Below are 27,210 nucleotides of genomic sequence, written 5' to 3' on the forward strand. Positions count from 1 at the left end.
AAGCTGGCTTCTAGAGAAACCAGTGGAATGGATCAGTACATATCTGAACCTGAGTTAGTATTATGTCTGCTTGGTTCATTTAGTGGTCTTATTCTTAAAAAGAATCCATTTGATTTATCTGCACATTCATATTAATTAAAATCTCCCCAAATGCCAGCTGCATCTACTGAAGACCAGACATTAAAAGAAATTGACTTTAAAAACCATCCTGTTTTGAAAGTCTTTCTAAAGAGCTTTGAAGGTGATTATAAGGGAGATTTCACAGCCTACCTGTTTAGCAGCCTTTCTAAGAGCATGTAGCAGTGGGGACACCTTCTGGAGCTTTTATAGAAGTGGCCAATTCCCACAGAGATCCCGCTGGAGAGCTTCAAGGAGATTCTGAATACATTCCTCCCCTACTCGGCTCACAGCAAAACTCTTTGTGGGCAGTCACTTCAAGGGCAAGGCCAACAATGGTTTACTTTTTGTTACCTAGATTACAATCAGCGTGGATCCCTTGTCTTCCAAAGAAAGGTTCTAGATAATGCATTGCCTGTTCTTTATGTTGTGGGTTCCAACTACTTTTAAAATAGAAAGGCCCATTTTGAGAGTCTCTGCCATGAGCATAGCATGGCATGGCCCAAAGTGGCCAAGGGGAGGCCCTCCCCTTGATCAGGTAGACTGTCTAGCAACGTTGTTAGCAGCATGAGCCTTGGAGCCAGGCCAGCTTAGCTCAGCCACATGCTGCGCTCTGAGCCGGTTCTGTCATCTGAAGATTGAGGACCATCATAGCACCTACCTCGTCGAGCTGTTGTGAGATTTTATTAGGCAGTCCTTATTAAGTGCCTAAAATAGTACCTGGTGAAGAGTAAGTGATGAGTAAGTATTGGCTACAGTTACTTAATAAGGGCCTGTCTTAATCCATTTGGGCTGCTATAACAAAATACAAGAGACTGGGTGGCATATAAACAACAAACATTTCTTTCGCACTTGGGAAGTCCAAGATCATGGTACAGACAGATTTGGTGTACAGTGAAGCCTCCCCTCCTTGTTCATAGATGGCGTCTTTTTGCTGTGTGCTCACATGGCAAGTGGGACAAACTAGCTTTCCGGGGTCTCCTTCATAAAAGCACTAATCCCACTCACGAGGGCCCCCAAGGGCCCCGCCTCCTAACACCATCACCTTAATGGCTTAGGACTCAACATATGAAATCTAGGGGGACGCAAACATTCAGATCATAGCAGGGCTCTTGTTTTACCACCGTTCTTTGTGACCTTCTTGTCACCGTCTTCCAAATCAACAGTTCCTGCATCACAAGTAGATCAGTCTCTGCAGTCAGGACGCCAGCATCAGTTAGTTCCACGGGTGATTCTCATGGACAGCTGCAGCAAGAAGCTCTGTTCTAGAAGCTCCAGTTGCAACCCTTTTTGAGAATCTTTAAAAACATGGTTTTCACCCCCTAAGATCTGAATAACTTGAGTTTCAGCTACTCAGTATGTCCCACCTCCTTCTGCCTTAGCACAGGTGGCCAGTTGGGAGCATTGAGGGACATAATAAAGGCAGAGGGCTAAGGCAGACTGCTGTCCATAAGGGGTATGTGTCTGCAGTTCACTTCCCCTTCTTGTGTGGCAGAGCTAGAATGCTCTGGTAGGAAAGGCACGGAGCCAGCCCCATCTGTTGTCTGTCGTTTGCTTCCCAATGTGGGAGGAGCAGCAATTGTAAGACCACAAGGCCAGGCAATAAATATGGAAACGTGGCTGGGACTTTGTGTTTGTGCCCAGGAGGGCTCGGGAATTTGCCCACTTTTGACATGAGTTGAAGCAATGGTTATAATCTGCTCCCTTTAGAAATAGGAATCAGAGGCCTATCTAATCTGGAGCAGGTTCCTGATGTATAGTCAGAGGAAGGAAGGAAAGGAAAGAGAGGCTGGGAGGAAATTCATTTGAATTCTGATAGACTCTTATCTCATCTGAATTCCAAAAAATGGAGGGTGATCCCCACCCACCCCTGCATCGGAGCAGCTCACTTGCACTAGGCATTTGCTGTGACCCAGCACCCTGCTAGGTCTGTTACAGAAACTAAGCCTCACAAAGAGGACGTGGAGGGGGTGCTGTGACTAACACAGTAACCAGGACATAGTGTGTAAATGGAGAAGCCAGATTGCAAGGCCAGGCCTTGTGACCCCGTGGCCCTGCCCGGAACCACTGTGCCCTCTGCACATCTTGCCCTTGGAGCACTTGTTCCCTGATTTATACCCATTCCTATGTCTCTGACTGACCCACTGGCTTCTGAGTCCCTTGATGCAAGAAGCGGCTTTCTTATCTCTGGAATCATATGGCCCTGCAGTGGATTCTGTAGAAACGGAGCCTGATACGGTTATTCTTGGTCTGGTGATCTGTTGAGGGAGGATTTTCAGGACAAACTATAAGAGAGAAAAACAAGAGATGGTTGGGGGAGGGGGGAAGCTCGGAGCAGACAGGATTTCAGCAGAAGGCTTGCTGACCCATGGCAGGCTCTGGAGTGTGGGTTGCATCAGGGTTTGTCCCACTCAGAGACAAGGAGGCTGGGCTCTTGCAGCCCTCACCCTCACGCAGCCATCCTTTCCTACAGCTCACACCCTGATGGGACATAACCCCCCAGGCAGCTCAGGGTGGGTGAGGCAGCGCCCACCGAGCCAGGGCAATGCTCCAGAGACAAGTGCAGCCAACAGCCACAGCCCCCAGGGAATGGATACATGGTCCCAGTGAAGGAGATGGAGACAGTGCACCAACAGCATCTGCTGTGGTCATGGATTAAAAAACAAAACATGTCAAATGCCATATGAGCCAAGCAAAACACACCTGCGGATCTGTCTAGCCACGGCTCTGTGCACCCTTTGTGGTGCACGCTGCCAGAATCCAGGTCCAGTGATCAGCTGAGTTAGAAGTCGTCGTGTCCGGTACAGGAGACCACAGCAGCCTGCACAGCCCTCAGCAGACGGCCAGTTTGTACCAGTCCACCTCAAAATATCTGAACCAGAACGCAAAATATTCACTGAAACACACGCACATTCTTTGTTTTTTTACTTGAATGCAACACTACTTCCAGTGAAGGGAGAATAGGAAATAAGACTGGTGGACTTTTTAATTTGCAGCACAAAAGGGTTGTATTGATCCTAACTGACCCAAGAGTTGAAAATAAAATGTGAAGAAGGAAACTGCTGAGCCCAAAGCAGGGTGGCTGATTGACAGCGTGTCAACATTCACGCGATGTCACAGCTAAAGGGAGGGTTTCTTTCCGTGATTCCAATACGGGCAGCTGTGCAACTGGACCAATATTGATTTTCCCTGTTTGCTGCGCACTCTTTTTTAAAAATAACTGGGTCTGATCCTGTTTGGGTGAGCATAACAGGAAAGTGATCATCTGTCCATGAGGGTAAAAGGAAATCTGATCCAAAAAGCTCTGCTGACATTCTATTTCAATTTTTTGGAGCCAGTTTTCAATTTCAATAATAAGCCACAGTCTTCCTTGTGATAAGGTTCTGCTGCCCATGCAGCTCAGCTGGTCAGCAGCTGGACGCCTCTACCAGCCTCCCTTGTTTCCAAAGGCCTCTCACTTCCCCGTTGTCCAGGTATCATTATCAACTGAGGTGTTGTTTTTCCTCAGGTCTGCAGATGCTCTACAGCTTTGTACTTTTCCTTTACAGCTATTCCCATATGCTCTTTTTTCTTTTTTCATTCCGCACAGCATCCTGGGGGTGCAAATGCTGGATGATAGTGTGGCATTATGTGGGGCAGCCATCCGGCAGAATCTCCCCAGGCGTCTCTGCCAACCTGGGGTGATTTAATAAGTGCTCTGATTCATCCTCTGCTGATTTTCACTGTCCCTGGCCGGTAAGGCCGAGTGAGAGCCCCACGTTAATTATCAGCTCCAGCCCTCAGGTGTCGTGTGGCCATTCCTCCCCATGGTGGGTCCCATTTCTGGTTGTACGTTAGAATCACCTGGGAAGACTTAAAAAAATAGAACTCCTAGGTCCTACCTGAGACCTTCCAAGTCGGAATTTACCCAAGGATGAGGTACAGAATCTTTATTTTTTTATGAGCTTCCCAGCACCCACCCTAACATGAGCCCTCTGCCCAGAACAGTGTGGTTTTAGCTTAAGATAATGTCAACAAGGGACATCTGGCCTGGAATAAGCCAAATGGGAGCTTGTGGAGGAAGATGAAATGAGCTTTTCCACTCTTATTCAAGGCCATCCCAGAATGGGATGGAGTGGGGATGGGTCGCGGTAGAGGTGCAGAATAGCCTGGCTACCCTGCATGCTGCTTACCTGTTCCCAGGTAAGCCAGCCAGCCAGCCAGCCAACAGACACATACTGAACTCATGCTCTATATCTAAGACTCTGGGCTATGGGGGCTGTAAAGAGGCAACACCTTAGCTCCTGCCCTCCAAGAGTTCACAGTTCTCAGAGTGGTACAAGCCCCAGTGTTTCCCCAGGGAAGCTGAACTCATCTCTCGTCTTAAAAAGAGCAAGCAGGGCTCAGCTTAGAGCCTTGACCAGGCAAGAAAATGATTACTGCTTTTTTCCCATTGTATTGATTTTTCTAAATCAATGGTAGGTTAAACTGGTTCTTAATTTATAACAATGATATAAAACTTCCCTTTAAAATAAGCCTACTAACGAACGCTACAATGTGGTATTACTACGTATGCATTTGAATGGTTAAAATGAAAAAGACTGACTATCAAGTGTGGCTGAGGATATAAACCAATGGGAGCTCCCATACACTGTGGTTGGTAGTGTAAATTGGTGTAAAACCACTCTGGAAAACCGGCAGTTTCCTATAATGTTAAACATATATAAAACATACAACCCAGTAGTTCCCTTCCTAGGAATTTACCCAAGAGGAATGAATGACCTTCTTAGCAACTTTATTCATAGTATTAAAAGCTGGAAACGGCAAGGTGTCCATCAACAAGAAGATGAATAAACACACTAGTCGTCCATACTGTGGAATATTGTTCAGTGATTAAAAAAAAGAACAGACTCCTTGCAATCACACAGATGAATCTAAAAAAAAAAAATGCCGAGTCAAGGAAATCAGACCCAAAAGAGTACCTATTTATGATTCCTTTTATATGAAACTGTAGGCATATCCAATCTATAGTGATATAGAGCAGATGAGTGTCTGGAGCTAGGGTCAGTGGGTTGACTATAGGGGCACAAAGGAACTTTCTAGAATTATAGAAATGTTCTGTGTACTAATAGAGTAATGGTTATAGTTGTGTATGAACTCCTCAAACTCTATGCTTAAAATGAGTGCATTGTGTATGTAAATTATGCTTAAATAAAACTGATTGATTACATGATACTTAATTTGGCAGAAATCTTGAAGTTGGTAGCGGAATGCCTGAGGTTTAGGAAGTGGCATTTGGGTACATGGTAGCAAGCAGACAATATCCTAAAAGATGTACCAATGAAATGCTGTGTAACTTCAGAGGGGGGATACATTTCTTTCTATGGGAAGATGGGACAGTGGTAAGAGTTTCATATAGTAAATGACATTTCTGTTGAGCTTCTGAGAAAAAGTAGAGCACGTATGGGGCCAAAATGAATATGTAAGTGAAGTTAACATTGAGGGTTTGAGACGGAGGAGGGGGAGGGAGTCATAGAAAGCCACATGTACCCTGAGGGGTACAGGAAGAATGGGGGTGGCCCCTCCACTTTGGCACTGTGACCAACACCTTTTGAGTCAGTGCAGCCTGGACGGAGGGCTTGAGCAGCAGCACGCAATCACCGATCTCCACCTCTGTCCTCTGCTTGAGCACTTGAGCAACAGCAAAGCGAACCGGCAGGGCCAGCACCGGGGTGAAGTTGTTGAGGCCCGCAGAGCAAACGAGTAGGCAGCAGGGTCAGGCAAAGGCCGTGCGCACATACAGCGCCTGAGAGTGAGGCGCCCGGTGCCTCGCCGTGGTCCCCGCCTTGCTCTCTGTTATCTGGCTCATTCATAACCATGCCTGAGTGCCTACTCCAGGCCAGGCACTGTATGAGACGCCATGTAGGTGCAGGTCCTCAGGGGCTCAGAGTCTAGCAGAGTCAGGAAAAATCAGTGTGGGAGAAGCCCCGAGGCTGCCGGTACTCAGAGGAAAGTCACTGGACCCAGACTGGGAGGGAGAGTCGGGAAACATTTTAGGAGAAAGTGAAACCTCAGCTAAGATTTAAACAAGGTAAGTCCAAGGGATGGGACCCCCGTCTCAAACCCTCAGTGTTAATTTCATTTACATATTCATTTTGGCCCCATATGCACTTCTAGACCTCGCTGATCCGGGATTTGGAGGTTGGGCTTAGGAACTGAGAGCCCATCTGGGCACCGACTTGCAAACACCCATGTGTACCGTGTCTCCCCACGCCTTTTTAGGTTTGTGCCATGGCTGAGGAAGGCCTACAGTGCTCCTGTGTCCCAGGTGGAGTCCATCCCTGTGACCTCAGCATCGGCCAGCTCACCAGCAGTCCCAGTAATAGAATCTCCCAAGATTGAACTAAATGATTGTGTTAAGTAAGTGAAGGTGCAAAGCCAGATAGTTTTTTTTTAAATAGCACTCTTCTCTACACTGACTTACATTCCCAAACTCATCCCTCATTTATTTATCCAGCCGCTCACCTGTCAACAGCTTAATGAGTACCTTCTACGTTTGAGGCTCTGGATTATGCATATGGGATACAAAGTTGAAAGTCATCTCTGCTCTTAGGAAGGTCATAATAGCCTCCTAAATCCTGGGGGACTGAGCTCTTCCGTCTGTCTAAGGCATACAGCCTAAGTCAGGTCAAGGGTAGCAAGCGGAAAAGGATGTGACAATTGGCCAAACATTATATCCTCATAATAAAATGCTCTGATAAATGAGGGAGCTTACCACTGAGCACTGGGGACACATCCAATTGTCTGAACAATTGCTAGAGAGCCAGAACTTCCCAGAACTTTCTGTAAGTTGGACATGGGTTTGATAGGCCAGGAAAGAACAGCTGGAGCTCACAGAAAATTGACCAGCTTCAGTTCTGGGGCTGTATGTTTGGGGGCAGGAGTAGTAGAGCACTGAGCAGCTGCCCTCTTGAGAAAGGCAGCCTTTGAGTGAGAGGCCCACTTACTCTTTGTGGAGAGGAAGACAGGGCTGCTATGTACTGAAGACCGTGTTACGATGCTGCTGAGTGAATGATTCTCCATATTCCCCAGGACGATCCTTGGGGATGAAGGTGTTGGGTCAGAAGAAAGAGAACACAGAAGAGCACAGGTGCCCACCGTGGACATCTCAGAAGTACGGTCTCCCTTCCTTGGGCGGGTTGGCAAGCCCAGGTCCTTCCGGTAAAATAAAGGCAGACCCAGGAGTGAAGTGGCAGGTGCGGCATCGGGGTTTGGCTGGGATGAGGCTGAGGAACCTCATCAGGTCACTTCCTGGCCCAGCACCCTCAGTGGGAGCGCCGGCACCTCCACAGACAGATTTTCTCTATAATGGAAAAGCCATTCACTTCTAAACCTTTGTGAGCTTGTGCTCTTCCCCATCCCTGGATAGAGGCTACAAAAGGAGAAAGGTTTTCCTGAGTAATTCCACAGTAAAAACAAATGGGAGATCAAAAAAGTTTAAAAAGACACACCCTTAAATTCTCCTAGAATGATGGCCTATGAAAATAATCACAAATACAAAGATTTATGTACAAAGATGTTTGTTGCAACACTTTAGAAATAGGAAAAGATTGGCAAAATAAATTTGTCCATGACATACAATCTTTTAAGATAGGGTTTGTCTCAGTAGTGGCAGAGTGGGGGCACGCAAGCATTTTCATACTTTGTAGGTAGGAGTGTGGATTGGCACAGCCTCTGACATACAGTTCGGCAAGCATGTCAGAATTGAAACTGCACAGTTCCTCTGTCAGTATATTACTCTCCAGATACACCTTTATATTTACATAAAGACCTGTAACTATCTTTGTACACTGCAGATTTGCTGGTAAAAGCAAGAACAATTGGAAACAACTCCACCCATGGGAGACAGCTTGAATAAACTAAATTACACCTGTGCAAAGCAGGACTGTGAAATCCTTTTTAAAAAATGAAACTGTTCTCTATATACTGATTTGAAGCTCTCTCGGCTATATGAAGTAAAAAAAATACTTCATGTTCTATTTTTTAAAGCACTTTACATGATGTTCATGAAGAATATTTAGTCACATAGGAAGATGGCATTCATGTAAACTAAAAATTCAGAATACATACGCATATACGTAGACACATAAATACACATTATAGACACACATGCATGTATCTACAGGAAAACCTGATGATTGATTTTATATTTCTCTCTTTGAAGCTTTCTGCATTACAAATTGTTCAGAATGCATATGTATATAAAACGCTTGTCTTTTAAATGTTCATTCTTTTCTTTTTTTCTGTTTTCAAAGAGATTTGTCATAAGAAAACTCAAGAATACAGAAAAATGAAAGCAAAAATCCTCAAAATCCCACCATCCATAGAGAAATTTTAGCAAACCTCCCAGATATCTCTATGTATACAAATCTCTGAATGAATTTACACATGCTTACACCTTCAGGTGTGATACATGGGCATATGTAATTTTACATAAGTAGAACTGCTTTTTCACTCAATAGTATGTTATGCACATCATTAGTGATCCATAAAAATACATTGTATCCTCCTGCATGGATAGAGGTACCACACACACTTCATTTAAAGTGATCCCCTCTTGTTAGATACTAAGTTTGCTTCCAGTCCTGCTATTATAAATAATGCTGCAGTAGACATCCTGGTTGCATACATTTTGGGCACTTATCCAGTTTTTCCATAGGAAAAAAAATTGTACTGTTTTAAAAATTTAAGCAACATACTTCATTTTTTCCAGTGATAGGGAAGAACACATTGATGATGCATTATGATGTTTGCTAGCCTTTCTTCACACATCTAATTTCTAGGGATTAAAAATTAACTCTGCTGAAACAGAAAGAATAGCTGCAAACCAGAGCCAGGTGGAGTTTCAGGAATGCCCATGGATCTTTGAACAGGAAGAACTGCTTTCCATTGGGATAGAAGAGGTAAGAAACACCTCGGAGGCCCCAAAAGCATCTGATTCTAACTCTTCTTACTGAGCACCTGCGACAAGTTAGAAATTTAAATCTTGCCAGAGCACTACTACCACCATTACCATCGTATATTTTCAGGGTGCTGGGCAAGTCATTTTTCATGGAGTCAAACAAGTCAAAGTCAGGAACTGATCTGTATATTGACTGAACTTGAACTTACCCTTTGCAGGTCCTTCATCCCGATAGATGCTCTCATACAGAATGACTTTCTCTACAGGTATTTGATATTTTGCCTCTCTTTGGAGTGCTGCAGCCACACAGTAGCCGCCAGGTATCTTTCACCTTCTACGGACACTGTGACATCATTGCACAGGCTAAAGCTCTGTGCGAAGTGGAAGGGGGTCCTACCTATGAGATAATACTCAGAGGAGAGGCATCCCTGATCAACTACTCCTTTGACACCAAGGATATCAGCTGTGGATTACAGGTATTGCCAGCCATTGGGGGAGGTTGTCTAGTTTTACCTTAAATATCATTGTAGTCCTTGTGCTCTAAGCCCTCCCAGAACCCCCAGGCATCACAGTCTCACCGGTTCCCCTTCCCTGATCCCTAATCTGCCTCCCCAGCTCTCATTATCCTCCCACTGCTAACTGTTTGTCGGACATTCTCACTTGGTTTTCTCACCATGTTCTGAAATGCAGCATGTTAGATGCTAACATTTGCATCTTCCCTCTTCAGCCAGAAACCCATTCCAACCTGTCCGTTTTTTTATTGGCAGTACTATGGCCTCAGTCCCTTGAGTTTACAATCTCAAGGGTGTTTTCCATGCACTCTGTCCTTTGCTGCCCCACATCCTTCAGCAGCCAGAGTTGGCTCGTTCACTGAGCAGGATACCCCTGAGTAAGTTTTCCCTTCCCACTCTGCCACTGTAGTCATCACACTGCAGGGTCTCTTCAAGCCATGCCTATGTTATTTCAGCAGTTCTCAAACTGTAATATGCATACACCTCACCTGGGAATCTTGTTCAAGTGCAGATTCTGATGGAGTAGGTCCAGGGTGGAGCCTGAGAATTTGAATTTCTAACAAGTCCCAGGTGATGCCAGGGCTGCTGGCCCACGGACCCCATGGAAGCAAGGGATTACAACACACTCATAGCTTCTACTGCTAACCCATCTAAACATCACTGCCATACAGATTTTCCCAAGATTGCAATTTTGTCTTGTCAGTCCCTGAACAGTTAACCCCAGCAGCATTTGGGAAGACAACATGGTATTGAGAAAAGAGCATGGTTCTTTAGTCAGAAGAACTGGGCTGTTATCCTGGTTTTCTGCTGACTGTAACCTTGCACATCACCTAACCAGCCTCCCCAAGCCTCAGTATCCCTCATCCATAAAATGGGAAAGGCTATCCCCCCAGGTGGTTGTGGTTACTTAAGGAGAGTGGCTGCTCAATCCTGTGCCTGGGTCACCCAGTGGATCAGAGCTAGGTTCCTCCACCTGGTGAGGTTATCCTAAGTCCCTCTATTAACTGATGCTCCTTACAAATTTAACTTTGGTTCACACAATTCCCCATTGTAGCCCATTTATTTATATGTGGCCAAGTTGGTTTACCCACTGGCTCTAATGCACCGCAGCGCTTCCTGCCTCTGTACTTTCTCTTATATTGTCGCTCCTGTCTGCCAACCCCAAACTACACATACTGTGAGACCCAGCTCAGCTCCACCCCCTCAGCTATGTTTCTCTTACTTTACATTCATTTGGCATTTAAGTACAGTCTTTGCCATAATATAATGTACTTTCTAATTTTTGCTTTGGAGTAATTGCCAGTTTATTCTGTCTGTACATCTTCTAGTCCCAATTAGATTTTGTGTTAGGTACTCAGAGACCATACCCCCTACCAAATTTTAATGGGAATTAGACCTTATTATATAGCCACTGCATATATAATTGCTGAATTATGTGGTGTGTGCATGTTTGTTTAAAGATTGTATCTAAAATCAAATTCACCCAACATGTATGGAGACCTTGTCCATTGCACTGACCAAATAGAATTCTCTATCATTCCTTATCTCCAGGGTCCTCTGGATAAATGGTTCTGGTTCAACTCAGAGTGTATGCTTTGAAGCAGCTAGTCCTTGCCCTAAGAAGCCCTAAAATAGCCTCAGTTTGTGATTATTGGACCTGCTGGTTAGCTGCTAAATATATTAGCAAAATCTGAGGAAAAAGAACATGTCTGGCCTATTATTCCTATGTCTACTTAAATAGAAAAATTCATTCTAATTCTGAACTCAAATCTTACCCAAAAAAAAGACAAAAATAAAAATGCAAACCTTAGCAAAGGCAAGCTTGCTTTAAGGCCCCTCTAATATGAGTTCTTTGTGGTGAAAAGCTGAGGTACAGGGAGGTTAGATGCTCACCCCACAGCCATACTAAACACAGTCAGGTGTTAGAACAGCTGAGCTACAGTCAGGTTTCTGGGGTCTGGCACTCCTCCGCCCGAGGAGGCACCTTTCTGTGATACTGAAATGTGGATTGGCCAGCGTCTACATGGCAAGAAATAATGTCTGTGAGGCACGTCTGTCTGCCCGCCTTTGTCAGGGTGATAGCAGCACCTCAAAGGCAGGGGCAGAGGAGTCACTGTTCTCCTTCTCCCCTGTAGCTGTTTGACCACGTCACGGAGAATGAAATCACGCTGAAGAACACTGGGAAAGTTGGCTTTGAGTTCAAGGTTCTGACTGACCAGTCTTCAACAGACAGCCTTCTGCCCGGAGTGCCACTAATCCTGCCTCTGTCCGTAAGTAGCCTTCCTGCCCTTGAGGGACATGTCATAATGGCAGGGGGGCCCAAATTCAGGCCCGCAAACGCACCCCAGAGGCATGTGAGATGACGCTAAGTACTGCAAGGATTAAGGGTGTGACTTATTGTTGTTTAATTAAAACTAGACAGCTCTCAGAAGCAAGAAAAATCCACAAACCCAAGAGCTTCATTCACTTACTAGCCAAGTATTTCAGGAGTCCTGTAGGAGCCAGGCACTGTTCAGGCACGAGGCCTTCAACGACGAGGATCTTTTTTCCACAAGTATTAAGAACACCTTAGTTCCACTCTGTCCTCACACTTCCCTTATAACTCCTTGAAGCTGAAGGCCTCTTCTCCACTGACCACAATAAATACAAGAAAATTTTCATTAGGTATGAAAACACCAGTAGACTGTGATGAGTTTAGTTCGCTTTAGCAGTAAATGTAGGAGGTGGTGCCTTGTCCATTTTATATTAATCTATCATAAAGGACCATTCGTTGAATTTTTCTCAAGAAAATAATACGTGATTGTTATTTAAACATTGAAAAACGTGAAAAAGAATAAAGAATGAAATTATAATTATTCATGAACCAAGATCCAAAGATAAGAGTTCTCTCATCTTGGAAGACAGAATCCATTCTTCCTCTAAATTGTCACATTTATTTATGTATTTGTTTATTTAATAGTCACATCTATTGCTAGTCTGTATTGCTATTGATCTGTTTGCCTGTCCCTACATTTATACTATACTATTTTAATTGCCATAGCTTTAAAATGCATCTTAATATCTGTTAAGTCAACTCCCTTTTTATTCTTTTTCTGAATTGTCTTAACTATTCTTTCTAATTTAATCTCACATTTCTTTAACTTCCTAAGTGGAGTTGCAACTTTTTTCTTCCTTTCTTAATTAATAATGAAGAAAATGTAAGACTAGGTGTTTGCCTGAGTACACATTTAACCTTATCCCATAATTTTAAAGAAAATTATAGGTTTAAATTATAGAAGTCAAACTTGCATATTTTATACATTTTAATGTTTACTATTATAATTTCCATTATTTTCTAAGTTGTCTAGAATTGTAGTTTTATATACAAGTATAATTTTAAAATATATTTTTTTGTCAAATTTCCAAATGACTAAGAATTTTTTTTTGTTATTTAAAATCTTATTAATGGGGAGTTAATATTGAGTATTTTTTGTATCATGGCCATATATCATAAAATATATGACCCTCTCAATACCTACTTTATTAGTTTATCAATATATTTTAGTGGCCCAAAATGATTTTTGTAATACCAATGAGTATTTGAAAATAATGTTATCTGAGTCACAGAATACAGATTATGATGAATACCTACTAAATTAACCTCTTTTAAATATATTATTTAAATCTGTATAATTTTGTTTATGTTCTCTAAGACTAAGAATGGTACATAAAATATTTTCATTTGTTTCTATATCTATTGTTTCTACAAATAGATAAAAATTTTTGTTTTATACATTTTCATTTCTGTTATTTGACACACAGGATTTCATGACAATTATACATTCTTCATGAACTATAATCTATTTTAAATTGCCATCTTCTTCCCTTTTAATGCTTTCTACTTTAAATTTACTTTGTTTGGCATTAACATTATGATTCCTGCTTCTTTTTGCCTTATATTACTTGTGCATGTTCTATTTCATTTTGTTTTAGGTTTAGCCCTCATAAAACAAAGTTAGATTTTATTTTTTCATCTTATCTGAAAGTCTTAAATTTCAATAGAGAGACTTCAGAGATTCATATCATTATATAATTAAAATGGTATTACTTCTTTCATTGTATTTCATTTCTCCTATGTTTAAAGTTTGTTTTCTTTCTATTCTTTTTATCATAATTGCTGTTTTCCTTGCCCTTTTTTTCTTTAGTTTTTTTAAAGCATTTGAACTTACATTGCTGCTGTTTGTATAAATTGGTACAGTTGTACAATTATATAGAAGGCAGTTTGGCAATATCTATCACAATGAGCCTTTTGACCCAGAAATTCCATTTCTAGAAATTTATCCTACCTACATGTTCCCACATTTGCAAAATGATAAGTATTTAAGAATATTTCCTATATAATAGGTAACAGCAACAGCAAAAAGCCAAGAGAAACAAACTGAAATGTCAATCACTAGGGAAGTCATTTTTTAATGTATTAAAACTGTACAGCAGAATAATGCGCAGCAGTTAAAAGGGATGAGGCAGCTCTAGATATACTAATACTGAGTTACTTCTAAGCTCATTAAGTAAAAATCAGAGAAAAGGAAGTTGAAAAATACTGGGTAATTATATAAATATTAAAATATTTATAAATAAAAATTTTTTAATATATGTAATATCTGAATTCAGTTAGCTAATATTATTTTATGTACTATTTTTGTATCTTTGTTAATAATTGACAGCTGGGCCATAAATTTCCTTCCTCACGCTGTCCTTGATCAGTCTGCATATCATGAGAAGAATTGGGCATTTCTCTTTTTTCTCTTCTCTGGAATGGTGATCATCTGTTTTTTGAAGGATTAGCAGGCTCACTTCAGCTATTCCTTTTTGGGGGTAATTTTTTCACTTATTCAACTTCTGTATAGGATATAAATCATTAAGGCTTTTTTAAGTTTTAGTTATTCATATTTTTCTAGAAAATTGTTAATTTCACAAAGATGTTTCAGTATATCGGCATAAAGTTTTCTCATAATCATATGATTTATAGATTATTTTGCTGTCTATATGAACCTCTTTTTTTCTTTTTAATTTTTTGTTTTTTGCTGCCTTTTCTCCTTAATCACTCTTGACAAGTTTTGTATATCTTATTAGTCTTTTTTTAAAAAACAGTTTTGGTTTTATGAACCTCTTTTATTTCTTTGTTCTCTATTTCAATAATTTCTTATTTTCTTCTCCAGGTTTATTTTGTTGTTTTAACTAATTTAGTGAGTTGAACCTATAGAATGTTGGTTTTCACTCTTTTTTCTTTTTTAATATATATATTTAAGCCTATAAATGTTTTTCTGTGTATTAGCTGTCCTTCATAAGGTGTGGTATGTTGTGTTTTTACTGTGGTTCAATTTTAAACATTTCATAATAATTAAATATTAAACATTACATAACAATTGCTAGTATATCTTCTTCCTTGGCCATGAGTTCTCTCCTCTACTCTGAATATTTATGTCTTTCATCTATTATATCTTCAAGTATTTCTTCTCTCCCATTCTCTCCCATCTTTTCTGCTACAGTAACTATTTGACATATGTTGGACCCTCTCATTCTGTCCTCTGTGTTTTTAACTTATATTTCATAAGTGCATCTCTTTATCTCTCTATGCTTCATTCTGGATAACTTGGCTCCATCTTTCAGTTAACTAATTTTCTCATCAGTTGAGTATAATCTACTGTTTAACCTCACTCAGCATTCTCAACTTCAGTAACCATATTTTTCATTTCAAAAAATTCCACTCATTACGTCTTTCATTGTGATTTTAATTACTTTATTCATCTCTAATCATTCTGCAGATTCTTTTAAGTTATCCCAATCAAGTTATTAGGGGCACCATTCTTCTTATTTGTATGACTGTGAACTCTCCTTCATGATCAGTGATTTCCTTGTATGATCTGTAATTTTTGACTTGGACTCTTATTCAGCTGAGACTCTCCTCTCTTTGAGAGTCTCATTCACCCTATGTTGTATTGGTGATTCTACAAAGTACTGTTTTATTTATTTTTGCCAGGTGCCCCAAGTGGCCAGACTTTTGAGTTCATTCTTTGGCTTGGATTAACCACAGTAATGCATCAGTGTACCTTAAGACTCCATGTGTATGCATGATACAGGCTTGGGCATTCTATTTTTCCTGGGATACACTTTTTTCCTACCTAGGAGCCCAGAGAGATATAAGCTTCTTTGATTCTTCCCTGAAGAGTAGAGAAAGAGCTGGGGTTTCTCTTGTTCCCCTTTCCAGAGGGGCAGCACATCATGGCTCCAGCCTTGTGCAGGGATCTGTACTAGGTCCCCACCTCACATGGTCCGGGCTGCCTCCTCCCTATTTGAGCCTCTGGATATTAGGGATCTGCTGTCACCCAGGGCCACCAAGGTAAAGGCTCTGAACTTAACCACACTGACTAGGTTCCCTCTGTTTCTTTTCACAGTGGGGTATTTATCTTCTTTCAGCTCAGCTATATATTAAAGAGAGTTTTGTTGTCTTTGCTGTCATTGTGCCTTACACAGAACTCCTGTGCACTTGTGACATGAGAGGGAGCTATCACAATGCAGTCCTCAGCATTGCCGGAGCCAGAAGTGGCAGGATTTCTCATCCCCATATACTTTCCTGCTTGGGGTTACTCCTCCTCCCTGGCTCTCTGTTCCTGCTGTTTAGATACAGTGGCTTCTTGAATCTCATTGGGAACATGGGTTAGATATTTTCTTCTTTCTTAGAGGAACTCATAGAAAATGTTTGCTCTTATTCCTCAGAATAACCCTTATGTCAGAGGTCCCCAGCATCATCTCCATTTAATGATTCTCTAGGAGGACTCCTAGGACTCACCAATAAGTTGTACTAATGACTACAATTTATTGCAACCAAAAGTAGCAAAGTAAAATCAGCAAAGGGAAAAGACATGGGGCAAAGTTTTAGAAGAAACCAGGAGCTGGCATCCAAGAATCCTCTCTCAGTGGACTCATGCAAGATGCTCTTAATTCCCCCAGCAATGAGTTGTGACAACCCAATATGATAACTACCAAGGAAGCTCATTAGAGACTCAGTGCCAGAGTTTTATTGGGGTCCAGTGGCATAGGCACCTGCTGCCAGCACACACCAAAATTCCAGACTCCCAGAAGGAAAACAGGTGTTCAGCATAAACCATATTGTTTGCACAAACAGTTTAGGCACAATGAGCCATTCTTGGAATGATGAAAACCCTCCCAAAATCTAAGTCCCCAGACACCAGCCAAGAGCCAGCCTTGCAAGCAGGCATTTCTAAGAGTAGCAGTTTCAGGACGGCTATGTTAACTTCTTCTCACTTCCCTCTTCTTTTGAACTGGACCCTGATTTTTTGTGTCTAAATGGGATTTTTCTCCATAGTTTCTCCCTTTCTATATTTACTAAATTTCCTATTATGAAACCAATTCTTGTGATGGAAGCAGATGTTTATAGCGTCCCACAGTATATGTGAATGCTTGAACATATAACAAAATAGAGAAAAATTTCCTCCTCAGAATTCCATGAGAGAACTATGTTTGTTGGAAAAACATGTTGGCAAAGTGCCTGACATGAAAGCTGAGACCTGCTCCCCTCCCACCTCCCACTCCCACAGCATTGGGTGCAGGAAGACCTGCTCCATGGGAAACAAGACTTTTTTGTGAATTGCTCAAGATGCGGTGAGGAGAAAAGAGAGTGAGGGTGGGAGGGGGAATCCTGGAGACCACAAACCATTACACACTCTGCAGTTTGACCCACCTTGTGACCCTGCACACACACACATCCTCTCACACATTCCATAGAATATGTGAAATTCCGTAAGTTGCTTCATGTGAGTGAATGCTTTGTGGAATTTGGTAACAAGGCTCAGTTCTGTGCTGTGAGATAGGCATATAAGGAACAGAGAGTGGAGGAGAGGGAAGCGAGAGAATTAAGCTCTGGCTTCTCATAGACACCGTGCAATGACATTTAACTGTGCCAGACGATTTGGGGTTTGAGATAAGTTTATTAACTTTAGTGGGGCTAGAGGGCCCCCAGTGTGTGTGTGTATGTAGTTAAATAGACTCTGGATTGATATACATGGCTATGTTATCATTATTTCCATGTCAGTGGTAACAACTGGTGATGAATTCACTTTTTTCTTATTTTCATTCTCTAATTTTTCTTCAAAGACTATGTGTCACTTACAACACCAAAAAATAATACCTATGTTCAAATATTTTAAGGGCCCATTTCAAAAATGACTTTTAAAACACTTCTAAATAACTTGAACTCATACTGACATCATCTTTCCCCAGTTCAGATTCCAGTCTGATTTGCCTTTTCTGGCAATTTATAGCCATGAGGTTCTCTCACCTTTTATTTTCTGATTACTGAGCTAGAGGTTATATTTTGTGGCCTTAGTCATATATTTTTAAGTTTTCTTGTATGATATTTGGCTTATACAAAAGAAATCTATGTAGCAAGTATTTAACTTAAGCACAATAATAAAATGAACCTACCACCCGTCTTTAAACAAAGAACGTTTGAAGCCATTAGTATATTGGCTTGCATGCAATCTAATATACTGCAACCCACCTGGGCTCCTTTTCTGTATGTCCCTACTTGCTACCCTCCAGCCAGGAACCACTAGTCCAAGTTTTGTGTTTATCATTCCCTTTTCAAAATACAGTTTTATTACATACACATGCATCCTCAAAGTACTTCTGGTTTGTTAATTTATCAAAACTTTCAAGCACCTACCATGACCAGGCCTCCTTCTAGCACTAGTAAACAAAACAGACAAATAGACTCACCCTCATGGAAATCATGTTAGGGATGTTACTTTATCCTGAGGCTTTCTTTATAAAAATGGCATCAGAAAATGTAACATCATGCAATTTGCTTTTTTCTCCCGATATTCTGTTTCTAAGTCTAGTCCACATTGTTGCACGTAGCTATGGTCCATTTCTTTTTCACTACTTAATAACATCCCTTTTGTAACTGTATTGAAAGTAATTTCCTTTTTCCTATGAGAGCACATTTGGGTTTGTTCCCTCAAAACTTTTGCTATTAGAAACCATCCTACCACGAATATGCTTGTACCTGCCTCCTGGTCCACAGGTAGAAGAATTTTCCTGGCGAATTTTCCTGGGAGTGAAATTTCTTGTCATGGGCTATGCATATATTCAACTTCATAAGATGGTAGAAAGCATTTGTCACAGTGGCTTTTCCCATCAACATTCCCACCAGATGTATTAAAGATTGCTTTTGACACATACTGTCACCAAAATTTGCTAAGTTTTGCCAATCTTGTGGTTTAAAAAAATTTCATTCTGATCTCCGTTTGCATTTCCCTGATTACTTATGAGGATGAACATCTTTTACTGCGCTTATTGCCTCTCATGTTGCCTCCTTTTGAAATGTCTGTTTACATGAGTAGCCTATTTCTCTGCTTACTTTCCATTTTATTACAGCTTTGTAGGAATGAATCCTGGGGGAGCAGTGTGAGTGGAGAATAAGCAGCACAGTATTGGGATTATCTAGTTCATCAAACTGCTGGAAGAAGGGGTCCATTGTAAATGTTAAAGCTCTCCCCTGTCTTTCTTCTGTGTAGGGTTTTATCAGTTCACATGAAGAGCAGGTATTGAAGGTTTACTACTTACCTGGAGTACCTGAGGTCTTTCAAAGGAGTTTCCAGATACAGATTGCCCACCTGGACCCAGAAAATATCTCTCTGAGTGGAGAGGGAATCTTTCCCCGAATCTGCCTCGATCTTCCCAGGAACCTCAAAGGTACTATCACCCACTATAGCATTTCCCTGCTGGGGGATAAAAGACACATTTTAACTTTGCTTATTTGGATGCTGATGGCTACTCCCAGTATTTGCTTGGCAGACCCCACTAGTTCCCTTCTGCGTTGTTCCTCAACTGCAAAAAAAACTCAAGAGTTGAAATTGACTTGGTGACCTGAGATTAGTGAAACAAGATTTGGTCCACGGCAGTCCCCAACTAATTTTGCCATCGTTGAATTATTCATAGGGGGATCAGGAAATTACACTTCCAAAGGCCTTTTCCTCCAGCACACATTCCTTCCACCTCCCGTCTCCCCCTAAGTTGTCCTTTCCCAGCAGCACCCTCACAGATGGCCCCTGAGAAGGTGATAGCTGATTTTACTGCAAGAAGTAGAATTCCCAAAATATGAACTGCATAGAAAGGCAACCGAGGTTCTGACCCCTTATTTTGGCATTATCCAGTTTGGAGGCTTTGAGTTGTTTATTAGTTGTCTGCCACATACCTAGCCAAAGCTTTTCTGGTAACATCTGGTCCCTGGAGCTGTCCCTCTGCACCAAAATAGTTCTGTCTTGGCAGATTCCAAAGCTCAGCTGAGCAGCTCTTTTAGCCAGACTCCCTCTGGCTCTTCTTCTGAACATGGGGTACAGGAACCCCATGAACCTCTCTTCTTCATGAACCTCTCTTCAAGCCCCTTGAAGTCCATGTTCCCTCAACAGCTTCAGACTAAGCCCTCCCACCTCGGCCTTTCTTTCTATCTGCTCCGCAAAGGCGGTAACTTGCCTGTTGATGATCATCCATTAAATCTAATTTCTGCTCCCTGAACATATGAGCACAAGTATTAGTGAATCTAAGGCCATCTAAGGAACCTTTAGAGTCCCAGACAGACAGAAGTTAGTCCGCCTCCACATAAAATTTTCAAGAAGGAAAGTCTTTGCCACATGGTTGAAAACTGGGTGCCCAGCTGGTCTCATTAAGGAAGTAGACATATTTGACCTATACATGGCTTTAAAATAATTTAGGTCTGAGTACCTTTAGTTGGGTCTTCTGTGCTCCATTCCACCCCAGTTGGCACTTTCTATGTTCCCTGGTAAGCACTTTCATTACTTTGCCTACCTTGTCCCTCAAATTTTTTAATTTACCTTGACTTACTGGTGAATTTGGGTGTCTGAAACCTCTCCACCCATTGACTACCTCGCCTGATTTAGGGGATTCTATCTTATTTAGTTGTATCTAAAGCAACTTGACCCAAATATACTGTTATTGTTCCTTAAGATTTAATAAACATGAAAACTGATCTAAAAGATGACCCACCATCTGGGTATGTCCAGCATGGAGAGGTTGCCAGGTAATGTGGCTTTTAGAGCTAGAACCAGGAAAGCACCAAAGAAGCTGGGATCCCATGACTTAGGATGACTTAGGATGTTACAAGTGGCTTAGGATGTCACTGCCCTCAAGTTCTTGAGAATCAGCTGACAGCTCACTAAAGCATCTCATTAACCTCAGCAATCTCTGATACAAATTCCACCCACTATCAAATTACCTCGTCCTCTGAAGCAGAGAGGACGTAGCAAGTGAAGAAGCAGCTCACTTCCCTTCTCACTTTCTTGACTGAGCCTGGAGTCTGTGCTTTAGACATAAATTGTATATCTCTAACCATCCAGATTTCCTTCTCCTTCCAACTCCCACAGGAAATGAAAAGTATGAAACTTTCTTGAATCAGGCCAGAGAAAACCTAGAAAAGGAGCACAACAAATACGAAACATTTGTTCACTCAGATGTGACCGAGGAAGTGCCTGAGGATGAATCTCCTGAGGTACCATTAGCTCCACCCTGTGCAGAATGAATGTGACAGGATAACACGTGCGAAGGCCCAGAGGCAAGGAGGACATTGTATCCTGAGGAACAGGAAGGGGGAAAAGATGCGGGAAAGCAAAGAAGGGGATGGGGGGGAAGGGAGCCAAAACGAGCCTGATGGTTTGGACCTTCTAAAACAGTATTTCTCAACTCCTTTCACTATTACCCCCAAGCCATTTTTCCCCTAATACTCCATGAAATATTTTATCATATGTAAAATGCAATCTCTTTGAATGTTTGATAATAAATTTTTTTAGCTTTTTTATTTTGAAATATAAATTCACAGAAGGTTGCAAAAAAAGTTTTCCCCCATAACATCTTTTATAAGTAGAGTAAAATATCAAAACCAAGAAATTAACATGATACAAGCCACAGAGCTTATTCAGATTTCACCCATATTTATATGCACTCATGTGCATGGTTCTGTGCAATGTTTTCACATGCGTACCTTTGTGCAACCACCACCATAATAAGCCACAGAATTATTCCATCACCGTGAGGGTCCCTGTGCTTGTTGGAGAAATAGAATTAAAAAAAAACAAAATCTCCCTCCAAGCCAGAAAAATCTGTACACAAAGGTAGAAGAGAAAGAAAATAACTTCATAATTGAATAAGCATTAAACCAGAATGTGATCCATGTGACAGGAGTCTGCTAAGAGACTATGAAGACAGAAAGAAATCTCAGCCTTTTATATAGCCAAGTAAATACAATCCATTATATACATGTTCTCAAGATAAACAGTAACAAGTCCTTAAACAGGAGCTATAACTAGCCCTCAAGTAAGAGGACTTGACAGTGCCATTTGTCACACCTGGTTCGTCCTAAATTCACATGGTGATTGGCATGACCATCCGTGTTAGCTAAGTGGTTATATCCAAAGGAAAAACAGGCCTCTTACGTTTTCATGACAGGGTCCTCTGAAGTTCAGCACCTATCCTCCCACAGAAACTGGGAGATACAGGCTCTGCCTTCCCTGATGATCACGCTTCAAAGAAAAGGTTCCCAAGGCCTTGAGAAAGACACTCCTGTGTTCTGAAGCTGACAGGAGGCGTGTTTAGCTTGTAAAAAGATGCATAGACATTTCAAAGAGACAGAGGAGGAGCTTACAAGCTTTCTAAAGGAAATGCTCCAAGAAAATGGAGCAGGGAGAAATCTCTTCCCTTATTTTCAACAGGGAGAATGAAGCCTCTTATTTTTAATTGTGCTTACCCTTACATCCTGCTCCTTTACAGTCACACCCAATCTCCCCATCCCTTACCCCCAGCAACCACTATCATCCTCCATCTCTATATTTCTGTCACTTCAAGAATGTTGTGTAATGGAATCATGGAGTATATGACCTTTCAAAATTGGCTTTTCTCATTCAGTGTAACACCCTTGAGATCCAGCCGTATCAATAGTTTATTCCTTTGTATTACTGAATAGTATTCCATGGTATAGATGCACCAGTTTGTTGACCCCACCCTATGAAAATTTTAATACCACAGTTATACTGTATATCTGCTTATGTACTGTGGCCCCTGGGAAATCCACAAACCATTATAATAGTTAAGATATTTTCACCCCCAACCCCCACCATGAAGCAGTTTCCCTCTCGTAGGTGTGATATTGCCCCCATCGAGAATGCATGTTCTAGAAGAATTTGCTCACTTGCTCGTCTCTCTTGCTCCAGTTAAGTGCTCAGCTCCAGATGGAAGTAGAGCGACTTATAGTCCAAGGCTATGCCATAGAACATCAGAAAACAGTTATCCCCGATCCCACAGACGACTTCTGCCATCATAGTCACTGCAGACTGGCCAAGTAAGCGTCCTTCCACGTCGTGCTTGTTTCAGAGTACAGCAGAGCCAGCAGCGCTGCCTGCGGAGCACTCCCTGGACTAATGGCTGACCATCTAGGAATGAAAGCCCCGCCCCTCATGTATCTGCCATCCTCTAGCATTCAGCCACCCAGCCAGGTCTCTGCCTCTCAGAGTCAGAAACCTCTGGCTCTGTCTAACGGCTGAATCTGGTTCCAGGTTCATGAGGGGCCAAGCTGAATGTGTCCTGGGATAGTGGCTGACACAGCAGCAGGGTAGACGTCTGGAGGTTGTATCTTGTTCTAGTCTCCATTCTGGACAGTGGTTGTCTTCCACTCTAGAGACTAGAACTGTACAGGGAGATTGAGCGTCGCAATCTCACTTTTGGAAGAAACTGGTAAGGAGAGCTTGTTAATCATTTCAGAGTCCAGCTGCCAGAGTATATCCTGGACTTTGGCTACATCGTCTTTGGTGAGGTCCGAACCCACATCATCAAGATCACCAACACCAGTCACTTCCCAGTGTCCTTCTATGCAGAAAAGCGCATCCTTCACGACACGGGTAACCACACTGGGGAGACCCTTTCCTGTCGTACTTTGTCATTTCCACCAAGGGGCCCATCTGTTCTGCCCCGGAGTAGTGCTAATGCTTCTTCTGGAAGCCAAAAGAATCATTGTGCCATAACCGATATTTGAATGGTCATCCTTCCTCAGAGGGACTCTATCTAAGCAGCTCGGTTTGTTATTTCTTTATCATACAAAGAAATTTTGTCTTGGTCCAGGCTTCAGTACTGAGCTAGATCGTGTAAAGAATCTGCCTTACTGTGAAACAGAAACATTTGAAGTGAGATTTGACCCACAAGGGGCCAACCTTTCTGTTGGAAACAAAGAGCTCCTCCTGCCCATTAAGGTAAGGTGCCCTCTGGGCCCAGCCGATCCACCCAGCTCACATCTCTGCTTGCTGATCACCCCTGGGATGATGCAGTTACTATTTTCAGAGCTGTGATGCTCCCCCCAACACCATGCCATGTAGTAACAGCAATTTAATGCCTGCTCTAGGTGGTTGGAGGGCCAGCAGTTCATATCCGTCTCCAAGCCAAGGTGACCATTCCCACCATGACACTGTCTTCTGAGCAAGTGGAGTTTGCCCCAATTCAGTGTGGACAGTGCCTCGTGGAAACGATTCAGCTTTCCAATCATCTCCAAGTCCCTTGTGAATGGTTTGTCCACAGCTATAAGCCAGTTAACAAGGTAAATGAGGATTGGCACCTTTGTTCCCCCTTTTTTCATGTTCATTTCAGCCAGATTCATAATTCTAGACCTTTACTCTCCTCATTTCACAATCCTGCTCAAAGACTTTCAGTGACAACCACTGTCTCCCGCATACAATCTCAGGCCTTAGCCCAGCAGCACACAAGGACCTATCAGGCCATGCTGTCTGGCGAATGTCTTATTCATCTTTGTGTGCCTGATATCTACACATTCCCTGACACCTGGAAGGTAGTCACTTAATAAATATAGGTTGAGTGCGTGGAGAAGAGAATAGGTCCATTTTCCATAGAAGATGATCTAATTTTCTAATATCTATTCATTAGCTGGAGAAACACATGCCAAAGTACTTAAGACGGAAACTACATACCGAATTAGATACAAAGACACGGATCTTTGAGATCCAGCCCACTTCCGGGGTCTTGGATCCTGGTGAGAGATCCAACGTACAGGTGAAATTCATGCCCAAAGAAGAGGTAAGCTTTAAAGAAATGTGGTTTCATTCAGACTCTCTCTATCTCTTTGAGCTTTACTCAAAGCCCATGCTTAATTGGGTCTCCAGGGAACCTTTGAGTGACCCATGCCTCGCTATTCTGAATATGACATCAGGTGCTTCTGGCCATCAGTAGCATGGCCTGGCAGCTGAGAGCACCAGCTCTGGAATCAGCAGAGCTTTCCAACCTGTTGCTTTTTAACAGCAGACCTAGGTTAGTGGCCTCCTGCCACTGCACTTAGAGGCTGAATGGCTTTGAGTAAATTCATCAGCCTCACTAAACCTCAGTGTGCTCAGAAAGAAAATGAAAAATAATAATATCACATGTCGAATCCCTGAGTGCAATTCCCAATAAGCTCCAAAAACTGGGAAAAAAATTCACAAGTTGCAGACCCAAACTCATCTGGCAGAAAACCCTCATTGGAACTGACAGGAGACACTTAACCTTTATTTACCTCACTTCGTTTGCAGTCAGACATTGCCGCTGTGGAAATACTGAGGTGTTCAGTTACAGGGGACCCGTGCCAGACCCTGCCGAAGATATTTTGTAATATGGGGTATATGCATTGTGTTTACCTTTTTAAAAAAACCTGAATTTGAAAGTGTCTGTTTCTAGGGTGTCATGTTAGATATTGTCAACTTGCAATGGCTACCTTCTAGGAATATTTTGAGGATTAAATGAATTAATGTGAGCAAAATGCACAGCATACTATTCTGTATGTAGTAAGAGTTACTATATTACTCTTATTAATAAATAGTAACTATTTACTATTAGTGGTGACACATTCCTGGTAGACATATTCCTTGGGCCTCACAAGCAATTCTTTTGTGAACACCGCATCAGCACAAAGCTTCTCCTGACAACACAGTAAAGATAAGATCCTAGAACCAGAGAGAATCTCAAGAGGTTACACTGTAAAGAGTTTTGTTCAGTGCTTAAGGCATTTGGGAGATGTTTTCCTCTATTCTTTTAAAAGAAAAAATCAATGTGATTTTTATAGAATACCTATAGTTAACCCCCATTTTCCTGGTAATGGCCTTGAGAAATGCTTAAAATCTGCAGTGAGAAAGAAAATAAGAAGTGAATTACTTCATACCTGATTCTAAAATAAAGCCTTTATTTTTATCATTATCAAAATCTCAACTCTTTTAAAACACAAGAGAATATGTTTCTCATTCTTAAAGAGCCTTAAGACTGTCAGAATTTACTCAAGATTTTGGATGTCTTACTGAATGAGGGACATATCAACAAATATAGTACAAAAAATAGATTTGTTCAGGCAGTTCCATAAATGTTGAGTTGGAATCAGTCGAAGTTAACAAAATGTTTCCATCAGTTGGGGGAGGAATTTATTGGCTGTGTACAAGAACTAGGTGAGCCTTTCAACCCATATGATCCATGCCTCTATCTCCATCAGCCTCAGCAGCACAGAGAAATCACTGTTGTCCACACCAATAACTCCTAGACATTATCATAACATGTGTTCTGAATACTAACATGTGTTAGAAAACAAGGGAATGAGTGAAATGTTTTAAAAATAATTCCTTAAAAAGCAATTAAAATACAGAAGTTTGGGTCATAAGGTACCAGCCCTCTTTGCCAGTAATCCATTCTGTGTGTATCTATATGTCTATACATCTGATTTTCCTCTTTGAGCTAAGACAGATAGGAGCTTTTAAAATCATGAAACCAATCATGGCCTCCAAACCCAAGCCATGAACCCAACTGTATCAGAATCACCTGGACATCTAGTTAAAAATGCAGAATCCCTAGCATTACCCTGCACCTACTAAGTCAGGCTGTCTAGGAATGGGGCCTGCAAAGCCCCATTTTTAATAGGCTCCCCAGTGAAACCAGATCAGGATAGTCTGTATCATGATCAACTGGTATTTGGATTATAATTGTATCAATGAACTGAATGCCCTGACTGATCACCCCAGACCTGCTGTTTAACTGTATCTTCAAATAATGCAAATAGGTTCATTCATATTCTCTTAAGAAAAAGCCTTGGAGACAAGATTTGAGTGCAAGCAGATGACTTGGGAAGTATAGAGAGCACTGATAGAAAAGTAGAACATGGCAAGAGAAAGGAAGGCAGCTGATCGGGTGTGCAAGGAAGCCAGCTGCCTTGGAGCCTGGAGCTTAATCCCACCAGGAAACTGAGCAAACAGACAAAATGCACTTTCAGAATTATTCCTCCCAAGGAATATGGGACATGGGTGTTTATGCAGTAACTCCTGAGAGTCATTGGTTGAGGAACGCTCCCAGAAGGCACTACTTCCTCAGCATGTCTGTCCTGCCCTGCCCTGCCCTGCCCACGGACAGCAGGACTCCAGAAATGAGAGCCCAGAGGTGCAGATCTGAGCACACTGTGGGGTCTGAGGTATATGATCACGGCAGTCAGAGGCCTTCTACAACTGATGAAATACTTGGAACATACAGGGCCTGGAATGCTAGTAATATCAATTGCTT

At 41.9% G+C, this 27,210-nt stretch overlaps 1 protein-coding gene across 1 annotated transcript in view; it reads left to right on the plus strand.

Moving 5' to 3' along the window:
• The window catches only part of HYDIN (HYDIN axonemal central pair apparatus protein), a 377,997-nt gene that overhangs the window by 253,674 nt on the left and 97,113 nt on the right, over nt 1–27,210 (plus strand). The window contains exons 26-37 of the mRNA XM_057493202.1: nt 6,379–6,516; nt 7,189–7,270; nt 8,940–9,059; nt 9,325–9,534; nt 11,706–11,840; nt 19,149–19,326; nt 21,015–21,139; nt 22,854–22,981; nt 23,401–23,537; nt 23,758–23,885; nt 24,035–24,226; nt 24,571–24,720. Coding sequence (XP_057349185.1) covers nt 6,379–6,516; nt 7,189–7,270; nt 8,940–9,059; nt 9,325–9,534; nt 11,706–11,840; nt 19,149–19,326; nt 21,015–21,139; nt 22,854–22,981; nt 23,401–23,537; nt 23,758–23,885; nt 24,035–24,226; nt 24,571–24,720 — 1,723 coding nt within the window. The remainder of the gene's footprint in view (nt 1–6,378; nt 6,517–7,188; nt 7,271–8,939; nt 9,060–9,324; nt 9,535–11,705; nt 11,841–19,148; nt 19,327–21,014; nt 21,140–22,853; nt 22,982–23,400; nt 23,538–23,757; nt 23,886–24,034; nt 24,227–24,570; nt 24,721–27,210) is intronic.

The sequence above is a fragment of the Manis pentadactyla genome, chromosome 15, assembly GCF_030020395.1.
Source record: "Manis pentadactyla isolate mManPen7 chromosome 15, mManPen7.hap1, whole genome shotgun sequence".
Lineage (NCBI taxonomy): Eukaryota > Metazoa > Chordata > Mammalia > Pholidota > Manidae > Manis > Manis pentadactyla.